Source organism: Salvia hispanica, chromosome 3 (genome assembly GCF_023119035.1).
Source record: "Salvia hispanica cultivar TCC Black 2014 chromosome 3, UniMelb_Shisp_WGS_1.0, whole genome shotgun sequence".
Lineage (NCBI taxonomy): Eukaryota > Viridiplantae > Streptophyta > Magnoliopsida > Lamiales > Lamiaceae > Salvia > Salvia hispanica.
The window spans coordinates 23,833,442-23,858,842 of record NC_062967.1 but is presented as its reverse complement, the minus strand read 5'-3'; the positions used below and the strand labels follow the sequence as shown (position 1 = coordinate 23,858,842).

General features: G+C 36.9%; 2 protein-coding genes across 5 annotated transcripts; one reads left to right on the top strand and one right to left on the bottom strand.

The window, feature by feature from the left end:
• The first annotated feature begins 1,629 nt into the window (after window positions 1-1,629).
• LOC125215640 (serine/arginine-rich splicing factor SR45a) lies at window positions 1,630-4,709 on the top strand. 3 transcript variants are annotated; one of them, XR_007175292.1, is made up of 8 exons: window positions 1,670-1,742; window positions 1,858-1,877; window positions 2,886-3,032; window positions 3,120-3,219; window positions 3,439-3,588; window positions 3,662-3,890; window positions 4,149-4,218; window positions 4,294-4,365. XR_007175292.1 is itself a non-coding variant. In XM_048117123.1 (8 exons), exons 1-7 carry the CDS (start codon window positions 1,740-1,742, stop codon window positions 4,198-4,200), a joined length of 684 nt encoding a protein of 227 aa, XP_047973080.1. In that variant the 5' UTR covers window positions 1,670-1,739; the 3' UTR covers window positions 4,201-4,218; window positions 4,294-4,435. The 3 variants fall into 3 exon arrangements, 2 of the variants coding, with proteins under 2 accessions (XP_047973079.1, XP_047973080.1); XM_048117123.1 differs by having other exon boundaries at window positions 3,662-3,873; window positions 4,294-4,435; XM_048117122.1 differs by lacking the exon at window positions 3,662-3,890 and having other exon boundaries at window positions 1,630-1,742; window positions 4,294-4,709.
• A 663-nt stretch (window positions 4,710-5,372) lies between these two features.
• LOC125213401 (protein GRIP) lies at window positions 5,373-19,352 on the bottom strand. 2 transcript variants are annotated; one of them, XM_048113918.1, is made up of 21 exons: window positions 18,707-19,348; window positions 18,422-18,537; window positions 16,657-16,826; window positions 15,611-15,704; window positions 13,977-14,063; window positions 13,769-13,849; window positions 13,440-13,565; window positions 13,214-13,322; window positions 13,063-13,142; window positions 12,609-12,737; window positions 12,406-12,506; window positions 10,464-10,597; window positions 10,270-10,367; window positions 10,075-10,194; window positions 9,885-9,909; window positions 9,713-9,771; window positions 9,080-9,151; window positions 8,379-8,426; window positions 6,992-7,097; window positions 6,377-6,435; window positions 5,373-5,789 (listed from the first exon to the last, which is right to left on the bottom strand). In XM_048113918.1, the coding sequence occupies exons 1-21, from the start codon at window positions 19,188-19,190 to the stop codon at window positions 5,679-5,681; spliced, it is 2,409 nt and encodes an 802-aa protein (XP_047969875.1). In that variant the 5' UTR covers window positions 19,191-19,348; the 3' UTR covers window positions 5,373-5,678. The 2 variants fall into 2 exon arrangements, with proteins under 2 accessions (XP_047969875.1, XP_047969876.1); XM_048113919.1 differs by lacking the exons at window positions 5,373-5,789; window positions 6,377-6,435 and adding an exon at window positions 7,628-7,700 and having other exon boundaries at window positions 18,707-19,352.
• Between the last annotated feature and the right edge of the window lie 6,049 nt (window positions 19,353-25,401).

The window sequence follows — 25,401 nt, the reverse complement described above, 5'->3', positions numbered from 1 at the left end:
AGGGATAGATTACATTAATGATATGTTCCATCACTTAATTTTTACTCTCCCCCATTAGCACCATTTAACTTATACAAGTTTTATTACTTTTATATACTTAATTTTATAATAAAATATAAGTAGAATTAGTTAATAATATAAGGGGTCTATTAGTAAAAATAGTACCATCAATTAATCAGTGTGGATCCCCTAATACTTCTCACACATCATCTCTTATTCTATTCTTCACAAACATAAAATATGATAGTAGGTCCATTATTCATGTTCATGAGAGATGGAGTAGAAGATAGTGTAGGAGAAGCATTAGGTGATCCACACTATCAATTAAGGGAGTAATTCATTGTTGGACATATTTACTTTGATCACATAAATACTTGTATAACTCAAGGAAGCAAGGTTTCAAAATCCTAAAATCGAGTGTCACGACTCACAGTTATTTTAAAAATGTTTGAAAGTTGGAGGCGAGCAAGAACAAGAGCGACTCTTATGACGTGATGGGGGAATAATCGTCACTGTTTCCGTCATAACCAATATTCTTTTATCAAAGCCAAATGGCTAATATTATCTTTTCTTATAGACAATATTATGCCGGCAATAATTTATACGGTCATGATTAGTGTGAGGACCTACCTTCACCTTTTTGCGCTTTCAATTACAAGCAAACATAATCGAATATGATCACTTTTCTTTTGTTACATATAAACACATTTCTTCTTTAAACTCGGTTTTTTTTTCTATAAAATAACCTTTTCTTTATAGTTAGAAATAAGAGAGCGAATATCATTTCTCTACTTATTTCCTTTTATTCAAACGATTACGGAATATGATAATTTTGAAGCGATCTGATCAAATGATCAATATGATTGAACTCTTGCATAATTTTATCACAATGATGAATCTATTCAATGTTTTTATTGGATAATTTTCTATTTCATCATCATCAGAAACAGTGCAAGGGGCTATTCTCATGTATTATTTGAGCCCAAAATAGTGCACACCGGAACTCCATCGTGCAAGAACCTCTAACATTGGAACATCGTACTAGAAATTGCTCAAATATTATGATATGTATAGTTCGCCTGGTTAGGGTTACCTTGGTTGCACCAATTTGAACTCGTTTATTTTTTTCATGGTATGAGAATCAATTTCATTCATAGAGACTATTGCATTTGATAGGAAAAATAGTGAATCTCCCTCATTCAGTTATATCACCGTGGTTCAAGCTATATAAAAAATGAATTAAAATTAAACCTAAGTCTAAAATATGAAAAAAAATCATACAAATGTACTCCCTCCGCCCTTCAAATATTGTCCTAGTTTGATCTGACACAAATTTTAAGAAATGTAATGTAATAAAAAATGAGTTAAAAAAATTAGTAGAATGTGAATCTAATTTTTATATGTTAATTTTATATGATCTACTAAAAAAAAATTGGTAAAAAGTGAAATGAAACAAATTTTATAAAATGGAACAACGATATTATTCAGCGTCTGTTTTAAGAAATGGAGTAGTAAATTGTCAGATCACCTTCGAGAGGGGCAAAAGTGTCAGTTCGTTGAGTAATTGATCTGGCAGGTAAGAAATTGGTCTGGCACTCGAAAACCGGAAGTGCAACTCGCCTATTTTAATTTTATAAATATAAATATATAATCAACAAAATTCATTCACGCAGACGAGCTCAAATTTAGCTTTCGGAATAAGCGACTGGGTTTAGGGTTCCGTCGTCTCTGCTCCGACTATGGTAAGATCGATTACTCTCTTTGTCTGAGATGTTAATTTCTATGAGGTTCATCTGTATGTACGTCACCTGGGTGAAAATCGTTGATTATAACATCAGAATTCCCTTCATTTTGCAGGCTGATTCTCCGAGAAAACGGTAATTTTATTCTCGAATCGTTGTTCCAATGTTATTTTTCATTACGCTGATACATTCATGCGCAATTGTGCTAGGGTTTCCGATCTATTAATTTGAGATTTGGGGGGGGGGGGGGGGGGGGGGTGCGGATTAGGGTTTCTATTTTAGAGAAGAAACTAGGATCGCAGATAGAGATAGATAAGCCTGATTGTGTTTTTGCTTATTGTTTGTATTTTTGCTATTTTCCTGGCAGTTTGGGTGCCAGTTTGGGTGCTTGTGCTATGTTTTCTGGGCTTGGTCTTTATTTGATTAAATTTGCATTTGATTTTCATATTATGCTAGTTTGGTTCGTGATCTGTGTTCTTTTGGTGTGTGTTAACTTCGTGGGTGTGTTTTTTGTTGTTTTTCAATCTCAATTGTAATTGTGTATTAATGTTGGTGCAGTTATTTGAATGTATGCTAATATCTGTGTAACATGTGGGCTGGCTTTGTCTGCTGTTATTTTGATACATTAAGAATTATGTATTAGAATATGATGTTATGTTTGCATTTACTTTTAGAAGCTTGGGACTTGGGAGTGATAATGAATATATTGCAATTTCTCTGTAGTTGCTGTATCTACATAGCAACATAGGCATGCCGAAGTTTCAGTTTGTTTGATTTTCACAATTGCTTAGCAATTTGGCATGTATTCTTTCGGCAGCCACAACATTATATGATTTCATTCTTGTGCCTTAGACCCAAGGTCATGTGAAGTAATTTTCATCATACTTAGTTTTAGGGTCCATGTTTATTGTCCTTCCCTTTTTTATTTGAGCTACACTTGAAGATAGCTTTCAGCTTTTGGGTTAAAGGTTCAGTAATCAAGTCTGATTTTTTTTTTTTTTGCAATCATGAGGATTTCCTTACTTTCTGATTTCTAATGGCATGGTTATCATGCTGTTTGTCTGGGAGCTAATATGTGTTTGGACAGGTTTTCTTTGCATTATCAGTGGTTGACACTTGGATTTTCAATTGTACTATGTTTAGGTATGTACGCTCTCCTTCTCCATGGGAAGAAAATTCGAGATCCAGGTCAAGATCTAGGTCCAAATCCAGATCTCGTTCTAGATCATGGTCAAGACCAAGGGAGAGATCTAGATCAAGGTCTAGGTCAAGAGGTCGTGGCACTGGCAGGTTAGTTTTGACGTCCTTTGTCTGCATACTTAGTCTGTTACCCTGTCGATATTCTTTATTATCTGTATTGATCTTTATGTCATGTAGGGAAGAAGTTGTTAATGATGGAACTACACTTTATGTTACTGGCCTATCTACACGGGTCACTGAGAAAGAACTTGAAGATCATTTCTCAAAGGAAGGAAAGGTTAGTGTTTGGATCTTTTGTTATATTTTGTTTCATTATTCTTTGAGTAAGTCACACACTATATTATGTAGTGTAGATCTAAGTTATGTTGAACGTATTGAGTATTGACTTCAGAACTTGTGATTTCTGAGTTGGTTTAAGTTTGAAATAATTTTTCAATCTCATACACTGCTTTTAAACTTATATCTGTGCTGCTGGCATTTATAATTTATTCTTCAGGTTAAGTCCGTCTTTTTGGTTGTGGAGCCTCGATCTCGTGTATCTCGTGGATTTGCTTTTGTCAATATGGTCACTTCAGATGATGCTAATCGCTGTATCAAACACCTCAATCAGTCAGTGCTTGAAGGCCGGTACATAACTGTAGAGAGGGTAAGCTACCTGTGTGATAGAATTTGGTATCTGATGACCTATTTGTCCGTAAATCAATCTCTTTGACCTGAAGGTTTTCTGGTTATATTCAGAAGATATTGCATCAGCTATGTTGGCAGAAATCAAAGATGATCAGTCCATCCATCGCAACAAGCTAAAACAACTAAATAGCATCTATATTGCCCCAACAACTTTACAACCTCAGCGAATACTCTACTCCCAATTAATCAAGCGAACCTCAGCGAATACTCAACTCCCAATTAATCAAGCGTTTTTGTCAACATTGTAATCAGGCTTTTATGGTATCCCATACCTGGCATTGATTTTTCCTTCCTTTATTTGATTGAGTAAAGCAAATGCCAAATATAATTTTCTAGTCAACTTGTCTTTGTGTGCATTATCCTTAGAAAAGATATAGGGAACATAAATTATATATTTTTTAAATAATGCTTTTGAAGTTGGAGATCCTTTTATTTATGCCTTGTACTGAGGAGCTCTACTTTCTCCTTATGAGCTGTAAACCCTGCTTCTATTAGCTTATATTTATCATTTTTCTTTAGTCACGGCGGAAACGTGCAAGGACTCCCACTCCTGGTCATTATCTTGGTCTGAAAAGTTCACGGGGTGATGGTGAGTAATTTGTTTCTCATTATTTAAGTGTTTTTTAATGTTGCATATCAAACTAATATATTGCTTTGATGGAAGGTTATGGTGATCGTGGAAGGTATCGTGGAGGATCCAGCCGCGAAGATTATGGCTACAGGAGGTCTCCTAGACGCTCGCCATACAGAGGTGGACGTGATTACTCTCCCAGAGGTGGACGTGATTACTCACCCAGACATTCTCCTTATGGTGGAAGTGGAAGATCAAGAAGGGAAAGGTCCAGGTCATACTCTCCTCCCCGACACAGTCCTGAAAGGAACTATGCACGTGGTTCTAGGTGAAATATGGCTTCACTGTTGCAGTTGTTTTACAAAATGTAGAACTATCCTTGAGACTTGTTTGAATCATATATTGATGCAACTATTGTCTGTTCACTGTTACGTTAAGTGTGATCAACTTGTTGTACTTTAGATGCCCCCTTAATATGTGCAAGCATTGCTGTTATGAGTGGATTATCATTACTGGTCTCTTTTGGCTTTTCATGCTTCTGAGAAAAACCTATTGGTCAATGATAATTCTTAAATGTAGGTTCCTGATCATGCTTTATTGTCTAATTTCTCGCATAAAAATGCTAGATCCATTTTATGTTTGTAGGTGCTGGTAGTTTCTAAGCATTTTATTTGCATAAGCGTTACATTATTATGGTTTGTTTAGTTTTGCAATGCCTCTGCATACACCATTTGCTTATAGTAGGTTACAGATGCGATATGATGTTAGAGAGTCTGGGTTAAATTGCTGAAGAGAGTTGTAGACTTGTCACCATACAAAGTTCAGTAAATGGTTTTTTAAGTAAAAGTCATGCCAGTAAACATTCAAGCCCATCCAAGCTGTTACTAACATAAGTTTCTTTGCGATTGAAATGTTGAGTACTTTGTTATATTAATACAACAAATTTTGGAATGAGCATCGCATGCTACAACTGCATAGCCAATATGTTTTCTCAGACGCCTACATAATTTGATTACAAACTGACGCATTTTCTACCCGTTTATGAACTAATTCATCAAAATTTATTCTTTCAGAATTCACAGCTCAAGTTGAAATCGTTCCACAAACTTATTCAAGACCCAACACCAAAGAATTAATTAAAACGCATGCATTTGAATATAAAACTTCGATTCTTTAAAATAAAGAATATGATTCCTTTCATCAGCTCAAATGGTGAAAGTTAAATGAAATCGTCTGTACAAAACTTTCGACAATTTTTCTGTAAAAGCTGTATGCCTGTATCTCAATTGGCCTACTCCGTAAACAGAGTATCCCATTTCTATTTCCGTTCTAACAGATATTTTAAAACATTTAATCAATATTTTATAGTACATAAAGAACACAAAGATATCTGATTTTAGTATTCCAGTAAGAATATGTAATATTTGGTCCGTGCTCTTCCATTCCATCATATATTTTCAAAAGTATTTCCATTCTCTCTATGCAAATGAGAATCTTGAGAAGAGAGACGGCGCAGATCGTGAAGAATCACTTGAAGGGCTAGGCGGAACTTCACTTGAAGCCCGGTAGGCTTGTTGGCACTTCTGTATCTGCAAATGCATTACAGACTTGTTAGTAAGTTGACAACTTTTTTAAGAGCAGTTTGAAGCAGATACTGAGTTTTCAACTGCAACAACTTGGTATCGAGGAGAAAATCCAACAGCCAGATTTGAAAAGTTCATATCTGCCTCTTGTCTGGCAGTTTTTTTTTTTTTCAAAAACCCTTCAGTTCTACTGAAGCAGAAACTAAACAAATAGATAAGACTGTCTGGAGCAGCTTGTAAACAGAGAAAGGTGCCGATAATTGTTAATAGCTTCGGAGGTGAAAACTAGTCTATCAAGTTTCAAGTTTTTGATTCATTCATCGATAGTCTATCAAGTTTGCATATTTTGTCAAGATCATAAGTCATAAGCAGCAAAATTCATTTAAGGAACTTCACATGGGCTGGGGAAATCTTTCCTGCATGAGACACAACCATAGTGCATTAGCAAGAAAAATAAGCTGTCTGCGGTCAACATGCTGCACGTATTTTTACACATGAAACTAGTGTAGGATATGAAGATAGACATCTTTTTCCACACAAGGATTATTTGCAACATTAGAGCGTGGAACAAGAGAAGGACAAAACAAACTCACCTCATCAGGGCTGAACTGAAGAAGCATTCCTACAACAGGTAGCAATCTCTCCACCTCACCTATCAATTGAATGGTCATGGAGCAGAGATTCAAATAATCAATATTGCATATAATTAGTGGATGTTCGGTTTGTTAGACAAAATAATTATGAGATGTAGTCTAGGATTAAGTTGTGAGATTATTTTAGTTGGAGGGGGATGTCTATGACTAATTATTACATGATTATCCATCTGCGATTGAGTTGTGAGATTCAATCTCATGAATCAAACACAATACTTACAATTATTTAATTCCAAGATATAATCTTGCAAACCGAACAACCACTTAGTGTACAAATGAATACATGTTCACCACCTTGTATGAGTATTTAAAAACATACAACTAAATAGCTTGAATGCTTGATGACTCAAATCAGCTTGATTTTTTTTATTCCTTTTCATTTCTTAATTGTCCATCAACGAGATAGCACCAGGGAAAACTAAATTGTTGTTCAAGTTAAAGCATGGAACCATAAAGCATTGAAACATGGGGGAGGCCTTGGGATGGGTAGTTGGTCGTGAAAGCGTAGGTACAATTGAAGATGAGAGCATACTGAAAGTCTGAAATACAAGATACCTGTCTCTAGAAGCTTTAAGATGACATTTTTAAGATATGTCAAATCCACTCCTTCCCTCTTCTGCATTCTTTCCATGTTCCTAAGTTCTTCTTTTAGCATGGCTTCCTGCAACATTATCATCAAGGTTGCAACAAATATCAATTTTCAAGTGTAAAGCAAATCTATTTATATTGTTTATAATGCTCAAGTAGCACAATATAGAGAGGGAATGCATAATTGCCTGAATGAGTATGCCTACACAAAATTACAGAGACCCTAAAGTCTAAATGTATATGCAATTAAAACTGTAATAAAAATATGAAAGTAAGTTGTGATCCACACTAGTCAAGATACATCTCCCTCCAAATTTGGGGTGTTCTAGCCCCTGTTTCTTTTCAAACTGAATTGCAACTTTAAGAATTTATATCAAACATTGGCATTCTGTGCACTTCCACGGTTTTCAAAAAACTGCAGCATGGCTGCAACTTATCAATGTTTTGGAGACAGTACACAGGACAGTTTTAAGGAGTGTGCCGGTGCCAAACAATTTCTATTTTCCACTGAAGTGAGGGAAAATGCTATTAGAGGAATTATAGTTGAATGCACTAGTGACTCAATTATTACACTTTTTTCTAACTTCCTGACAGATTTTATACCATAAAGAAGGTGGACATTGTCAGCTAACTTCCCCTTGGTGTAAGTTTATAGCTCACCAACCACCGCAAAGCACTGCAAGGCCCCAGAACATTTAATGATGACATTGACAGCATTGGGTAGTCCACTCTCAGAAGACTTAAATAATGATAGTAAAAGAGGGTCTGGTACGGCAATGAATGAGTTTTTAAGTCCACGAGGTCGAGGACCGCTGCTTAAGAATTTCTGACTAATACATTTAAATGGTTGGTTGCTTTGGGCATCTTTAAAGTTGCTAATTTCCCAAAGAATTAGAAGGGACTTGGGTAGAAATCTATCTCTACAATGAAAAAAGAAATTCATCATCTAAAAAGGAATACAACTTACACGTGCAAAGCATATTATTTCATCCCAAACTTACAACTTAAGCTTTTCAAATCGCCTGGACATCTAGAGACGGAAATTGAATAGTACATAGATAATCCATTAACCAGCTTCTACAAGTACAAATTCAAAAATTGCAGGAAGAAAGTTAATTTATCGGATTGAATCAACCCCAACCCATATTTGTGAGATATCAGCTAAAATGTTACTGATATACCAGTGAGAGTTTTTGATCATCTGATCCAAAATAATCAATTTGGGATGACAAGAAAGCAGCTAATGGTAGCAAAGATGGAAATGATTTCCACTCAGGAATGGGATTGTCTGATTTTCAGAAAAAGCTTCTTAGTTTAGTATTCAAGCTGTACAAACACTAGCAATATGAAATACCTGCTGCCGGTGAAGGCGATTTTCGTGCTCCAGCTCTTCAAGTTCCTCCTGCATATAAATAATCATAAATGTCAGTCAACAAGAAAATTTTTATTACAAACCAAATGCAAAACCTTGGAAACTTTTAAAACTGCAAAGCTGGCTATTTCAAGATATTCTACTACCTAGATAACAGTCCCACGTATAACGAAGCAGATTTGGATCTTATTTATTTGGACATATTAATAGGCATCAGTTCAGAAATGGTATTCAGGTTTAGAGTACGTTTATAACGGAGTTTTAAGCAAGGGATTGTTGTAAAAAAGATTTTAAAACATTCATTACCTGACTACTAGTCTATCAAAACTGCAGTTTTGTTCAAAGTCTTTTGCAATCGGTAACTGTAATGGCAATGCTTTTGAAACTCTTAAATTCAACTAGAAGGACAATAATTCTTCACTGACAACCCAAGAGAAAAACCCAAAGGAAGTCTATACTATTAGATTGTTGTGTTCAAGTGCACTTCAAGAGGAAACCATGTACACTTCTTCCTATATCTCTCTTATTGTTTTGTTTGCCTTTTGTTTTTAATGAACTATCCACTCCCACATTAAATAACTAGTTTCTGATGTCCACCCTCATCAATTTTTAACTACAAAAGAAACTCAAAAACTCGAATTTATGTTGGCACTTAGAAATTAGATTATTTCTACAAGACATACTTGAAGTGCGAGAATATGTCGTTGCGTTTGGGCAAGCTCATCTTCCCTTTGGGCTTGTTGTCTTGCCAAAATCTGAAAAATACAACTAAATAAAAAACTAGATACTATGCAATGTGCATGAAAAATATCCAACTCAAGCCTAATCTACAGAAATTTAGTGAAGCAAACTAAGCCAGTGCAATGGCAAGGCTTCAGCTGAAAGGAAAATTGTCTGAATCACCCAGTAAGAGAACATCAGTTATAGCAATGAGATTTGTTTCTTGATGTCAATCTCCTCATATAAAAATATCAGTAGTTTTAACTTGTATAACCAGGTACAGATATTGGCATCAGAAACCCTTTTCACTGAGTGATCAGATATTCCTGTTTACCTAGTGAGCATAAAGTCTCCTTTCAATAAATTTATGCCTCAACTATATGCAGATAAGATCTACTTCAATATGACAACATATCCAATTCAAGCAATCTTGCCCTTTCTCGACAGGCTACAACTATAATTTAGGGGTTATTGACATCATAAGAACGGAAAATATTCTTTCAGATGCATGCTAGGAAGAGATAGAAAATCTAATACGACATGTTTATATTTCAAACACATTGTAACTTCGTCAAGTTATTGAGAAAATTGCATACTAGGATCTGTTGATCTGCAGCTGAAGTACTAGAAGTTGAGGCTTCCTGTTTATGAAGAGCTGCATTAACAAGTTTCAAAGGATAATTAAAACTCAGGCAGCTTGTAAGCAGTAGACTTGCAATATTTTAATTTCTCTCAACATCTTTATGAGTTCAAAAACAATCCTTTTACCTGTATGGTCCTCGGAGTATTCAACCTGTAAAATAGTCAAGATGTGGTAAACATATCAGAGAACTTGCACATTAGGGTTATATATCTGGAGCATAAGTACTACAACGAATATAAAGACAGAAGCCTAAAGGAAAATCAAATTTGACTTGTAGGTAGGTATATAATTTGTGTAGAGGAGGGAGGGCCATACAGAAGGCCTTGAGTCCAGCAACTGACGGAGGTTCTCATTATCATCCAAAAGCCTAGAAATCTCTTTGTCCTTCTCCTCTATCATTTTATCAGCCAGATCATGAAAAGAACGTTGCTCCTCCTGACAAATATATAGATAAAGAATAAGTAAATGAAGCAAATACTCAGGTCAAAAGATCCATAGAATATCCACAACCTTCAGCTTTTTACATTGTAACTTCAGCTCATATACTTCTTTTTCCAAATTTTGAGTGGAACACTCTTCATTTTGCCTTTCCAGTGCCTCACATCTCACTGTAAAGTTAACATTCAAGTTAATCAACTGCAGTTCTGCAAAAAGAGTAAAGGAAATGTGCATATAAGCTGGAGGTAAAAAGATGATTGCACTACATCGCCATGTTTCTTCCACATTTTGGAGGCTGCTATCCCATGCTTCTTTCTCAGATTGATGTTTAGAAAGAGTAGAGTCAAACTTCAATTGCAAGCTCTTAATCTGTTGCTCTGCTATGCTGAGAGCTTCATCTCTAAGGATGCAAGTAAAGTTAGAGCATTCAGAATTTGTAAGTTATCGATTGAAAACAGATTCCTCTGCCATCGAGCTACTTGGATTTTAATACCGAACTTGCATATGATAAACAAATCACGATACATATCAATCAGTTACATTTTAACGGGGAACCTGCCTACTTGCGTGCACACATGTGTGCAACGTCCATAGACAGAGGAACAAGACAAATTGACAAGTATTTCCAAATACACATGTATGAAACATAGACATCCTGGCAGAGCATTGTCTTATTAATGTAAGACCCAAAGGACTGGGTATGGAACATAGAATTTACTCCCTTCTCCGCGAATGGGACTCCCATTTTGCCATTTTGGTTCGTCCGTGAATAGGAGTCCCGATTCATTATTTCTATAAATGGTGAAAGGTTCCACCAACTCATTCCACTCATATATCATTTAAAACTAATATATATAAGTGGGGTCCAAATTCCACTAACTATCTTTCACCCACTTTTCTTAACATTTCTTAAAACCCGTGCCGGAAAGAAATGGGACTCCTATTCATGGACGGAGGGAGTATTATTTAGCACCTACATTCTAACTTAATTTGCTTTATGATGAAATTTAGAGGTCGGAATAATTGTACAATGAAAAGGAAAAAGAGAAAGTAGCAGAGTAATCGTTTATAAAATTGCAAGGAAACATAATCTTTTGTAGAATCATAAATTGTCAAAAAAAATATAAGCCAGAGGTGTACATACAATGATTGGAATTATCATTTATTTTAATTACCTTTCAGCTTTTCCAGGTCCCAGCCTTATTGCAGATATCTAACCCAAGATTCTGTCAATATTTTGCATCCAACTTTTGCAAACATATAAATTATACAGTTGCCACTGGGACTGTCTTAGCATGTCTCAGTGAGTTGTAATTTCAACCTTAGTTAAGCTGTCTTAGCAAGTATATATCTCCAAACATAGGATATAATTACGACCTTTGCTTCAGCTAATAACATGTAGACTAGACAATAAATTTAGGTTGATCGCAGCAAGTGGTGAACTCCTTCCCTCCTCTCTTGTATCCCACACCAACATCCTACATACCCCCTTGCGGCATTGTTGCCAACACAGAATCTCCTCCCTACCGACTCCCCCTTCTTACTCCTTGTCTTTTTTGCCATTCACATCAGGCACTAGCTACAGGTGGCCTCCTTCTAGTGCCAATTTTTTCAGTCCCAAGAAAAACCTTTTGCTACCACCAAAAATCCCTTTAGTTTCTAAGACATCTTATACTTATGCATGTTATCTAAGGTTTGCTCCCTAAATTAATTATAAAGACAAGCAGGCTCTGTGTAAAATATTTCTGAGAGATAGTGTGAAATAATATAATGCATTTTAGTTCAATGAACAGAAGGCGCAAAACCCTAAACCCTAAACCCAAGCTGTACCCAATCCATATTAGGCACTTTATACCTTTGTTGATTTAGGTCTGCCTATGAAAAAATTCTTTGCCTGAGAGTAACTCATCTAATGTAAATTACTATAACTCAACTTTACTGAACTGATCAATTCAATGTCTGATCTGACACCTTGTCCTACATTTCTGGTTCACTCATAAATTTCCGAAGGGCATCGGTTTTTGTATATCCTAAACCCTAAACCCTAAACCACTGTCTTACAAAATGAAAGAAAAATAAACTAATAATTTCCAGCCTTTTGTATATCCTACTTCATCACACTGCAAATTGTTTACCGAATATCTATTTCTTGTTGGACTATATGTAACTCTTCTGAAGTTTAATTGGCATATCAAGAAGAATTGGTACCTGGTGAAAATCTCCTTATCCAAATTTTTCTGAACATCTTTAAGGTCCTGGAGAGCTTTATCCTTTTCTGAATTTACCAATAGTATTTCTTTTTCAGCATCCTGAGGTACAACAAAATCAGGAATAATGAGGAGCAAGATACAAATATGGGCTCAAGGATTTTTATGTCTTCCCAGAAAATCTGGAACAGTGGCTGGTTTAACCTTCAGAGCTTCCTCAAGAGCTTTGACTTGATCATTGTCCCTTGCAGAAGCTAATTCAGCATCTTTTTTCTGAAGCAACGCATGAGCTCGAACTTTGTAAGAAGAAAATTCCCTTTCAATGCGATTTATCTGTAATTTGTAACCATCAGCAAGATGAAAATTTGAATCGCTTCCAAATGCAACACAGGAAAAGATCCAATAAGCAGTCAGAAAGCAATAAGGACACTTAATCTTCTGATAAAAGTTAACAGATCTCATATGTGAAAGGAAAAAATTATTATTAAAAATTATCAATTTCAAGCTAAAAGTGCAAATGGATTTGATTTTTCCTTGCATTTCCCATGAAAAACACTCTTTTGGAAAATTAATTACCAGAATGTTAAAAGTTGACCAGCAAGAGACAAAATTAGCAATTTCTCTTAAAAAAGGAGGCAAAAAGAAATTTAAGAAAAACCTTTTCATTGGCTTCCATCAGCTCAGAATCTTTGTTATTCAGCAGCTGATTTTGCACAGAGAGTTCCGACTCCAATTGACCTGATAAAGAGAAATGAGAATAGAATTCCATGTCTTAAGCAAAAAAGAAATGTTAAAGTAACATAAAATACTTCTCAATTTTGCTGCTTCAACTTCAGCATGTATTCTGTTACTCTCAGAAATCTCCAGCTTTGATTTCAAGGACTGCAATGTAGTTTCCAGGACCCCTTTTTCTTTCTCCTGGATGACAACAAACATTATATTCAGAGATTTATGCAATGTTGAAAGTCTCAACTTTCTAGTAACTTGCTTGATTCGTTACATCCACAAAATCAGAAAACTAAAGAACTGTAATACATGTTCATTTTTCAGATGATTGAGCTCTCCTTTCAAAGTCTCCATGGCAGCTCTAAGTCGTGCAGCTTCACCACTTGAAGCTGCATCCATCTCTGCAATCTTGGTGTCTTTTTCCAGAATTAAAGCCTGAAAATAGATAGGTACACGATCCTTATTAACTACACATTACATAAACTCCAAAATGCCACTCTCTTACTTGTGAAGTAGGATAAAAATATGATATTTACTAATCATACAGTATACATGGAACATAAAATAAAGATAATAAAGATCAATCACTGGTGCTCAAAATTTGAGAAAACAAACTAAAGAATAATGAGGGAAAGTACCCGCAGAGATGAAATTGTCTCAGTTGCTCGGCTTCTCTCTGCTAAAACCTCAGCAATTTGGGCTTCCAAATTCTCTACTTGCTGAGAAAGAGAATATTCGAACAAGATATTAAAATCTCAAGCTGGTAAGATGCACTTAGAAGTAAGGTCAGAAGAAAGAACCCTTCATGTATTGCAAGGGTTTGCCTGATGTCTGCATGAATTTCACCTTTTGATGCTTTAGGGAGAGTTCTGTAAGTGAAGCTTGCCGCTTTTCGTCAGCCAACGCGAGTAACCCCTGCAGGTCTTCCAGCATCTGCAAAAATTCAAGCACGTATTCTAAGTAAAGTGAAGTGAGTGTTTCATGCAAGACCAGTGACCATGCAATTCTAATGGACGGACATGGAGACCGTAGCATTGAAAAAAAAGGTTTTAAAACTGCTGAACAGGACAACATGAGCAATATGAAATTTCATAGTAGTAAATATTGATACGTCTTCACATCTAGAAGCTGATTTCCAGAATGTATTCTTTATGGAGCAAATATTCAAAGTTCACTTTTTTATCAACATTGAAAATTGTTTCGATAAGTTTGACTATTATGTACCATGATATGTTAATAGTTGTGTCACTTATATGAAGTCAATTACGCACCTGCCTTTCTTGAGCCACATAATAAAACCAACTAAATTATATAAATACCCAGAACATAAGATAAACATTTGATATTAATGGCTATATGGAAATTCTTAGTGTATTATTGTCAAACTGATGAGTAATTTCCGACGTATTAAGCATCACTCGTCCATCCAACTTTCAAGATTACATAACCTTCTGAAATTTCAGAACATCAACAAATTATTAGCGTGAAGATAATGCCAATATATTCGGCCAGTAACAAGATTTATCATCACTATAAGAATATCACTCTGTTCCTCTCTTAAATGACTTTATAAACATAGTTATTGTCTTGGTGCAGTGAAAGTCTTTTTTGCACTGTTAGTTATCCCAACATGGTATCAGCTATAACAAATTCAAGCAAAAAATAATTAGCAGAAGTCACAGTTTAGTACAAATATAACAACATATAACTACAACCATGCTACTCCATTTTAAAAGCAGGCTTATCATAAATACCTTCCAGGCAACTCACAGTCAGTTTTAAAACATAAAACATGCAAAAAATACGAGGACATCTCAAACAATATAAGCTAAACGAAAATGCAAAATGGATGGAAAACAGATTTCTTTATTTCCTAATAAAAGAACAACTTTGTAAAACACCATAAAGTAGGAGCAGGCTGCATCTAAAGTGTAGACCGATACATCTGCTAATATCTTGATTAAGCATCATAATAAAGCCAAGTATGGTGTCACTTAAGATGCACGGTAAAAAAGCATAAAGTAGATACAGATGCAGGGGAGGGACACACACAAATACAGGCAGTAGACATGCAGAATTGACAAACTCTATGACAGTTGTATAAGAGAAAGAAACACTGGCAGCCTTGAGATTCTAAACCTGAAGCAGGCATACCTACAGTCAGCCTAATTGGAGTTATTTATAGGTAAGGAAGTTGAAACATTGCAATCAAATAACATTAATCAAACAAAGTATTTACACAATAACTTCATAAAAACTTGCTTACTACACAACAAGCCTGATGATACAATGTGTACAGTATATCATTGTTATCAGATAAGGAACAGTTGCTGTTTATACATGGAACCGGGTTATGATAACAGAAAACAAGTAAAACACAAGCGACAGAAAGTGTGTTCATTATAAATTCATACCTCAGATAGTGATCACAACAGATGGATATATTTTCAAATGTCATCTTACTATAGAAAACGGCGTACCTGTTCTTTTTCCCCAAGTGTTTGTTGCATTGCCTCCAAAGCACTCTCTTTCGGAATCAAAGAATGACGTAATTCTTCAAGGCTATCCCGGAGTCTGCATAAGAGAATATTGCGAAATTATTTCTACAAAAAAAACTAAGTACTCCCTCTGTTCCATAGTAGTGGAGGCATTTCTTACTGGTACGAAGATTAAGAAAAAAGTGTGTAATGTATTAAATAAAAAGATAATAAAGTAGGAGAGGAAAAAGTAGAGATGATAGAGTAAGAGAGAGGGAGAAGTAAGAGTGTGAAAATATGTTAACTCTCTCTGTCCCATAAAAGTTGAGTCACTTCATTTTTTGCACTCGTTTTGAAAAAGTCGTAATAAATAGTTAGAATGGATAAATAGTAAAGTAAAATCGAGAATAACGAAGATAAGAGTCTTCTCTACATTATTTTCAAATTAACTTTACTATTTATCCACTTTAACTATTTATTACGATTTTTTCAAAACGAGTGCACAGAATGAAATGACTCAACTTTTATGGGCCAGAGGGAGTACTTTTTACTAAAAAAGGAAATGACTCTACTACTATCGAATGGAGGGAGTAGTATATAAGCACTCATTAAGTTGAAACAAAGAAATTTTAGTCCTAAAGTATGCATAACTGAAGAGGTCAAACCTAAACGGTCTCAATTAACTAAATCACAGTTTATCAGGCTAATATGCTCTATGACTTGATGAAGGATACACAACTTTAATTCAGTATCAAAAGGAGTACTCCTATAACTTTAAATGGAAAGGAAATAGCCTTTAGATTTCTAGTAGAGGGATATCATATTTCCACCATTCCATGTAAAAGTACACACTTCTTGCTCTGTGCAGAAAGCATAGTGCGACTGGCAAAAGTGAAAAGGTGTGGCGTGAATTAGTTCCAATTTTGGAATTGCAACCATTACTAGAAGTAGCATATCATGTTCTTGAATTATAATGAGTGATCATTTGAAGATAGCAGGAGTAGAGGATGTGTTATGCAAAAAGAAATCCTAACACATGGAGACCATACTTGTTGTTTGCACTTCGCAATTGCTGCCTCTCTCCATCCATTGCTTTCAGTGCTTCATTAGCATGTTGTTGTTTCCGCTCCAACTCCTGCTTGATTGATGACAACTGGGACGACGCCATATCAGCTTTCTCCCTAACTTCACGGAACTGGACCTCAAGGTCATCTTTTTCCTGAGAGCACAACCCGGTTATCAATCATCAATTCAACCATAAAAGTGAAAACCATTTTAGCAAGCATGGAAATATGCTTGTCGGCTAAATACATACTCCTATTTCAAACGGTTATAGGAATATATAGATCAACTCACTGACTCACACAACAAACATCATCAGTGGTTCTACATTTCTTCTTTGACTTGCGTAATCGGTTTTGTACAATATAACCACAGGAAAATAACATGCAATTGCAGCATAACAGGGAGCAGATCTCCTTCCTTAAAACAGTAGAAACAATTCACAAAAATATCACTCAAGTCAATTACTTGCCCACCAGACAGCTTCATTTACATTTTACACCAACCACAGAACCAGCCTGCCATCTTACATCCAACAACATATAATTTTAAGGTTTTCCCCTACCAAAGATGCTTTGCCAAAACTCACTCTCAGAGAGTTCTTTGATCTAATATATAGAAAAATATTGTAGATGTCTCTCACTATGAAACAATAAGTGATGCCATGAGAAAATCCATATTAACAGAAAATGTTAACCATGGAGGAAAATTCACAGCATAAAACATGATATGGTCCTAGTTGGGCGATGGGGAGCACATCCCAAGGATCCATTTTTCCAGCACGTCGGACGGCAAGAAGGCTGACTCCTAGAGCAAAACACCCAACTATGCAGGTTGGAATTTAAACAAACACCTTGTATGTGAACCTTTCCTCGGAACAGTTGGAGAACAATGGATATTAGAACTTGGAACCTCGAACACTTGGACAGGAACAACAGAGAATCTGAAGCTCTTTGTTTGGGATCTCCAAACAGCAACACTCCTCTTCGAGCGAGTTGGAATGTGATGGATAGGGATGATGACCTGTGCGTTGGATATTTGTTAACACACCATGCGACTGTGACCTTGCCCCAACACCTTGTGATCAATATGGCTGACTTGTGATCAGCTAGGAATGAGCGAACTTCAGCAACATTCGTAATTTACCCTCAACATGTTGAACGTCAAAATTGAGTTGTAGACAAGGGAATGTTTAATTCCAGAAACGAAAAATGGGAGTTCGTTTGTAAGTTGATAATTTATTGTGAAACGATACGTTGCTACGCGATTCATAATAAAAAGATTCAAGAGTTACTTTTTAACTTGTAAATGTTTTAGTGACTCAAGGGTGATGATTAAGAAGTGAGTGCAATAGAGCAGCTGCAGATTAAGAACGAAATCGTGGCTGTTGATTAAGAAGTGAGTGCAATAGAGCCTAGCGGAGAGTAAGGGTGAGGGACCAAGGGAGAAATGTTCTCAAGCCAGTTATTTATAACTATATTTGCTCACTGTTCTGAACTCTGCAATGGAAAATGACCTCAAGCTACTCTATGACTATTTCAGAGATGTGCCATCAGTCATTTTCTTCAGGATAATAATATGAGTATATAACATTTAAGAAAAATGAGATAATAATGCTTTCAGGTTGGCAGTCAGGAATGATACAATAGTTATGATGTCTCCAATCAATCTGACCAAAAGAGAGAGAATGACACAGAAAATGAATCACGGCAGCCAGGAAAAGAAGAGTTGAACAAAAATTCAGGCGTGTACCTTTTGCACCTCCTGAATACGTTGTTTGGCTCTTTTGTGAAGCCTGTTGAACTTAGTGTCAAGTTCAGAATACTTCTCATCTCGCTCCTTGATTTCTTGATCCATCTTCTTTTGAGCTATGGCAGAGTAATAAAACGTAAAATTTGCTTAAGTCTACATGATAAAAGTATAAACAAATCCAAAAGTATAGAAGAACAAACCCTATGCATAGGTGCCGACAAAAAGATACTATCAGGTTTCAGATAAGTTGGGCTAAAGATCGTATTGAAACTAAATAATATAAACCTTCATCAAATTTAGCAGCAAGCTCTTGTGCTCTCGTATCTGCCTCCAAGTGTGCAGCTCTTAGATGCTTCATAGCCTCCTCGGCAGCATATCGTGTCTGCCTTTCTTCAAGAAGTTGTCTCTTCAGTGACTCAATTTCTCCACTAAGATCTGTGAGATCATCCCCGAGATCTTTTGAGTCAGGTTGATCAGAATCATTATCCCCAGCCTGTAAGCTACGCTCTAGGTCAGGCGGATCAGAATCATCATTCCGTTCCTGTACTTCTTGTGGGTCAGGCTGAACAGAATCATCATTCTCAGCCTGCAGATCAGATCCAGGACGGGTCTTTAAACCCTCATCCTGAGTCATCATATATTCATGTTGAACCATCTGTACAAGATCGTCATGGTATCCATTCTCATTCGCAAGATTACTATCCAGTTGCTCCTCAGTTTCGTGCTCTGCAACATCCGGCGCATGATTTTCCGGCTCTTCTTGGGACATGCTTGCAGATTCAGTTATGACCTTATTCTTTCTTCATCTTCAGATGTAATTCTAAATGAGCTGCCCCACCAAAAGCTGAACAATAAATTAAATCAATCACAAGCACACACTATAATTCATCAATAGAGTCACTGCACTGCTGCCGTCGCATAAATCGACTATCAAGCTTTGTAATTGTTCAGGGAGGGTATTTTGGTAAATGTCATAAGATCTGCATTCTCAATTTCTCAGATGTAGATAGGTATGATCGGTGCAAACTGCAAACGGTCTCGGCTCAGATCCGGTTCAAAATGGGAACCGTTGGCTGGCGGTTAAACGAAATTTCGGTTCATCGAGCTGATTACGATTCCGGTTAGGTTTCTGAAACAGGTATAGTATTTCATTTTTTTTTTCAAATTAATTTGAAAGGTGAAACTGAGGGCATCTACAGTGCGGCTCAACCGCAATGAGCTCGCATTGCAGGTCGAACGGCTCTTGGAGAGCTCGTGAGCTAGCATGCAACGCTCCCCCTAACGTGGCGCGATATGGTGTGGACGGTTTTGTCTACTCGAATGAGCGTCGTATTTTGATCATTTTAATTTATTTTTTTAAAATGAAAATAAAGTGAACTACCTCAAAAGTCCCTAACGTTTCCAGTCGTGACACTGAAGGTCCCTAAGAAAAAAAATATTATCTTCGGATGTCTCTAACCTTAAATATAATCACGTATCTTGTTTTTGTAGCCAATTTTCGGAACAAAATACCCAAATTCCTTGAAGGGCATTTCAGACATATTACCCTCGACCTGCCGACCTAGTCTGCCAACACCTACACAATTTGTAGACCTTACCCAAATACTTTTGTCAAATCATAGTTGAAATTTCTCACTCTGTGTATGTATCTCTATTTTAAGGGTTTGAAATTTGAAATTAATTTCTCTTCTCTCACTTGAATTCATCCTCTCATTTTCTTTCGTTTAATGAGTGTGGTCCGTATCATTCATATACACATTCGATCATCCTATAGCTGAGTTTGACATCACAATTTGGGTAACTTGCACTCTGACCGGTAAGGTGAATTCAGGTCGATTTTGCAGCTGAATTTGGGTCAATTTTGCACCTGATTTTGGGTGGGTGGATTTTGCAGCTGAATTTGGTTGTATACAATTTTGGGTTTATGCGTGTTAGGCTTGTCGTGCAATTTTTTGGGGATTTCTTTTCAAAATAATGGCGTATAAGTTTTTAATATGTGTTAATTTTTAATTTGTAATTCGGGTGCTTGTTGCAATGTCTTCTTCTAGTTCTAAGTCGTACGGGTCAAGTTTTAATTGGAATTGGCCCCGTCCAGATATTGAGAACTACAATCATGATCTTGAGGCTGAGCTAGTGATATTTAGGACGGCTGCTAATCCTGGTCGACGTTACTATCGTTGTCCAATATGGAAGGTATGGTATGGTACAATCATAAAGAAAATGTTCCATTACAGATACGAAATGTAATGATTTTGAATGAATTATGCAGGAAGATGATTGCAGATTCTTTCGATGGGTTGATGCTGGTCTTTCCCCAAGTCAAGACACTTACTTTCAAAAAATCAAGCTCGAACGAGATAAGTTTGAAGAACAACTCCGATGCCACAAAATTATGGACGGTGTTTTGAAGATAAATTGCGTTTGAAAACTGACGAATGTGAAGAGATGAAGTTAAAATTGAGCTTAAAATCTGAGGAGTGCGCAAGCCTTAAGTTACAAATTGATAAAGCAACCAAAGTGTCCCGAAATATGAAGATTGTAGTGTTGTTGTTATGTGTTGTACTTATTCTCCTTATGTAATGTTAACTGTTTCATTTTCCTTTTCCTTTAATCATTACCAGTAGTGTTAACAACTTTGTTAGTTGAATAAGCCCATTTGAATAAAATCACGAATGAAGTGCAATATATTTGATTGAAAATACAAAATACACAAACATGTATAACAATTTTGTGTTAAAAAATCACGAATGAAGTACCACACCTTTGAATGAAAATACACAAAACGTACCTGACCTTTAAATATGAAGTATCGGTATGCCGGGATATGACGGTCATTAATTAATTAAATAAAATAATAATTATATAGTTATATATAATTCAAATTATTAGAATTAGAAAATGATAAAAATATAACATTAAAAACTCTTAAAACAATTAATAAATTATATAAAAGTAATACACGTCTAATAATCCAAGTAAAGTCTTTAATTCAATAAAATATAAAACCATTAGTGGTCGCTGGAGGTCGCTAGCGAGGCAGGAGGGCGCCGAAGAGACTGAAGGGCGGCGGCTGAGATAGGTGAGGCAGAGGGGTTGGAGTTATGCGCTGGCAGCGCAGCGAAGCTAGGAGAGGGCTGGGCAGTGGCGGCGAGGAGCTGGGCGGTTGCGGCGAGGGGCTGGGCAGGAGTTGCAGCACAGGTAGAATTACCGTAAGAGGGGAGGAGATGAGTGAAATTAGGGCCAGCTTCATATCATCTTTTGGTAACTTACCGGGTATGAGTGTGAAATGGGCCGGGTTATTGAGTATAACTTAATGGATAGTCAAAATTTAAATTAAAAAAAATTTAAATTGAAGCAAAAAAGTCGAAACCGAATAAAAAAAGTCAAAATTCACCGCCATTGCAGGATATGGCGGTGCCACAGTGGCCATGGTCGATATACCGGTGCCACGGCGGCCATGACCGTCGTGGCGATGACGTTTCACTCTCAAACCGCCACGACATAGCACCATTGCGCCGACATGGCCGCTATTTGACAACATTGATTGAAACAATAAAATGACTCCTTATAAGAGAACATCTTGTCCACAAAATCATAGTTAGTTTCTCAACACAATTTGTCCTTAGATTTAACTTAAGATGCAGAGTTTAGTTTAGCTTGTAGCACTCATAATTACAAAATTAGGTAACAAGATGCAATTTCTGACATACTTATTAAAATAATCAAGTGAAAGTGTCCTCCCTGTCGCCTTCGACAGTGTCGCCTTCCTCCAAGTTGGATAAGTCGAGGAAATGTGTCGGTCGATGATCCTCGTGATAGAACTCTAGTGGTGTGCCAAGTTTAACTACATATTTCATGCTCACTGTGTGCTTCTCAACCATGAAATTGTAGTTCCATGGACCATTATCGGGGATCTGTAAAAAGGTCAAATTAGGATATACACAAGGACTACGATGGATGATACTAAATCATATAATATAATTTGAAGAGTGTATTATTACCATATAAAATCCAAGGAAACGGTCACTCAAAAGCATCTTAACCTTCTCGTAGTACGTAGGAAGGTAACCATGGGGGTTGCTTACCGCATCTTTGTTGCTATTCCCCCATTCATAACCTGATGGGGTCAACTTGTAGGCAGTAAGAGAGCACGAAGCAGTGGAGAAACTACAGGTCAATACTATACATTTCTCTATGTCCCATTTAATAAACCCCTAAACTACAGGTCACTACATACGTTTAATAAAATCACGAATGAAGTACCACTCCTCTGATTTAAAATCACGAATGAAGTACTTGCTATTAGCTGAATATATATATCTCGACTTTTATAATCACGACTAAAGTAGTATTGTTTGTGCGGAATAATACACGACGTAAAAGATAAAATACCATAAGCAGACTAGTTCAAAATAATTGTGCTAGACTAGTTCATATGATTAATAACATACATACGCAAAAACCCATTCATATCATAACTACGCTGTTGACAACTATCAAAACTCATCAAAATATTGTGTGATCATACATACAGAAACCTTAGTCATAATAGCATAGTATAATAATGTTTGACAAAAAAGGCTTAAAGCCCCCTAACAAAAACCAACACCATTGTTTAGACTTAGACTTATACAGAAGCCAATCTTCTCAATCTTCACATTCTTCCCAATATTTCCAATCTTGTTCCACATGCGAGTACTCAATCCTGATCCCCGCGACGGCCACAACACTGCGGATGAGCCCTAGTCCGACGTATGGTAGGCCTCGGAGGAATTGTCTACAACAAACAACTAAGCGTTCAAATTCACGTCCAACGAGTAAAATATGAAATATATTGATGGATACTGAATACTAACTATTGGTTTTGTCGTTGGTTGGAGGCTTCGACGCTAGTCCGCCGTGTGCTAGGCCGTCCCCGTCCCCGAGGAGCTGGATTGGTCTGTAACATACAAACATAACATTAAAATAGATGCCCAACGGATGGGGAATTCATATATTCGTACTGAATACTACCTCTTGGTTTTGACCCGAGTTGGATGACTCTACCATGTTACCGATATCCGTCGTGTGTGGGTCATTAGCCTGTGACGAACTTTGACCAACTTCAGTACGAGCATCTACACGGGGATCATTGGTGCATGTTCTCCTGTTATGACCTTCTTGTCCGCACCGACGACATCTTAGTATATAGGTTCGCCTTAGTGACTCTGCTCCATTCTCATCATGTCGAACCTGGGGCTCTTCGCGCCTGAGTTTCTTCGGCCGTCCACGTTGTCGCTTTGTCCTTGGTGGCGCCAATTCAAATCCAACAGTAGTAGTCTTGGGTCATTGATCCATCCCATTGATTGGGTAAAAGACATTCTCGTACAACATCGACATTGTGGACCTTAAATAATAACGGGAGACGTAGTCTGTTACATCCTATCCTTTCTTGTTGATTGTAGCGATTGCATGAGTGCACGGGATCCATGTCAACTGCCATGATTTGCATAAGCATGTAAAGTCACGCATGTTGACACTACATACTGGGCAAACGGTCCCAGCACTTGGTACGAATCCTCTCCGTTCCATGTTGACCTTCAAGAAGAAGCCCCCACGTACAACTTATCCACTATCTCTTTGATAACGGACGGCAGTGTTTGATCGTAGGTCTTGATCAACTGGCCTCTAATCTGAATCCTCTCTATCTGACTCGTCTGAATCTCCTCCAACATGGTGATAATGGCCAACTCTCGAGCAATCGCTATCTTTGAATTGGAGGTCTCGCAGATATTATTGAGGATAACATCACAACAAACATGTGAGGAGAAATATGCCTTCACCCATTTTTCTTTTGGAGCAACACCGAGTAGGTATTGATGTACTTGGGGATATATAGTCCGCAACGCATCCATCTGCTCCTCATATTGCTCGTTGGTTGTACTCGACGCAAGCTACCACAACATTTCTTTAAAATGATCGCCGATGAATCGCTTCTTGAAGTTGTTGTATATGTGTTGAACACAGAAGCGATGCTCGCTCTGTGGGAAATTCTCAAGAATGGCTTTTGCAAGTCCCTACAAATGAAACACAACACAAAACCCATTAGCACATATAACAACAAGTATAATGAATATAAGTACAAAAATAGGTCATATCAAAGTAATATCATAGCACAACACAACACCCAGCTAACATCTAGACTCTAATCACAATCGAAATATTAATGTATAGGTCAAATCACAAACAAAGTATAAATATTTTAAAAATCACATTTGAAGTATAAACGTTATACTGAAATCACATAAGACATACCTTTTGTTGATCAGACATGAAGACATATGTAGGGTCATTGTCATGCAATTGAAGGTCCTCAGCTAGGTACTAGAGAAACCATTTCCACTGAGCGTAGCTCTCTGTCTCAATCACTGCCCACACAATAGCCCACCAACCGTTGTAGGAATCAATTCCAATGGTCGTCATCAATTGGCCCCTATACATACCTCGTAATAAACCAGCATCTAGGAAGATAATTGGACGGCAAAAACGCATCCAACCCTTTTTTAAAGGCCCCAAGCAACAATAAAACCTCAAGAATATGGGGCCTACAGTGTCAGGATCCCTGAAATTCTCATAGTGTATGTGCACACTTGAATCAGGGTGTGTCCGTTCCAATTCAGATTTGTAGTAGAACAGCCTTCGGTATTGGAGTCCCGCCTTCCCAAAGATGCCTTCTAATGCGGTGTCTCTTGCCCGATATGCCTTCATCCTACCAAATTTTTACCCGAACTCCTCATCCACACACTGCCGAATAGATGCCAATGGGACATGAGGATTGGCTTTGATTTTTTCCATGTAACGCTCAGCCAGCCACTTGGTCGTGAGCCATTTCTGATCCAACACTTGCGAGCCCGTGTGAACATGATCCCTCTGCATATTCACCACCACATAATCAGTGTTGTTGTGGGTTTCAATCTTTCTTGCATACACATACCACTCGC

What these genes read in the sequence shown, in the direction of transcription:
- LOC125215640 (XM_048117122.1), top strand. An exon ending in AGAGGTCGTGGCACTGGCAG is followed by an intron (nt 3,033 to 3,119) that starts GTTAGTTTTGAC and finishes TATGTCATGTAG; the next exon opens with GGAAGAAGTTGTTAATGATG. An exon ending in GGTACATAACTGTAGAGAGG is followed by an intron (nt 3,589 to 4,148) that starts GTAAGCTACCTG and finishes ATTTTTCTTTAG; the next exon opens with TCACGGCGGAAACGTGCAAG.
- LOC125213401 (XM_048113918.1), bottom strand. Translation starts at nt 19,190, where the DNA reads ATGTCCCAAGAAGAGCCGGAAAATCATGCGCCGGATGTTGCAGAGCAC. An exon ending in TGCTGCTAAATTTGATGAAG is followed by an intron (nt 18,538 to 18,706) that starts GTTTATATTATT and finishes ACTCTGCCATAG; the next exon opens with CTCAAAAGAAGATGGATCAA. An exon ending in GTATTCAGGAGGTGCAAAAG is followed by an intron (nt 16,827 to 18,421) that starts GTACACGCCTGA and finishes TTGTGCTCTCAG; the next exon opens with GAAAAAGATGACCTTGAGGT.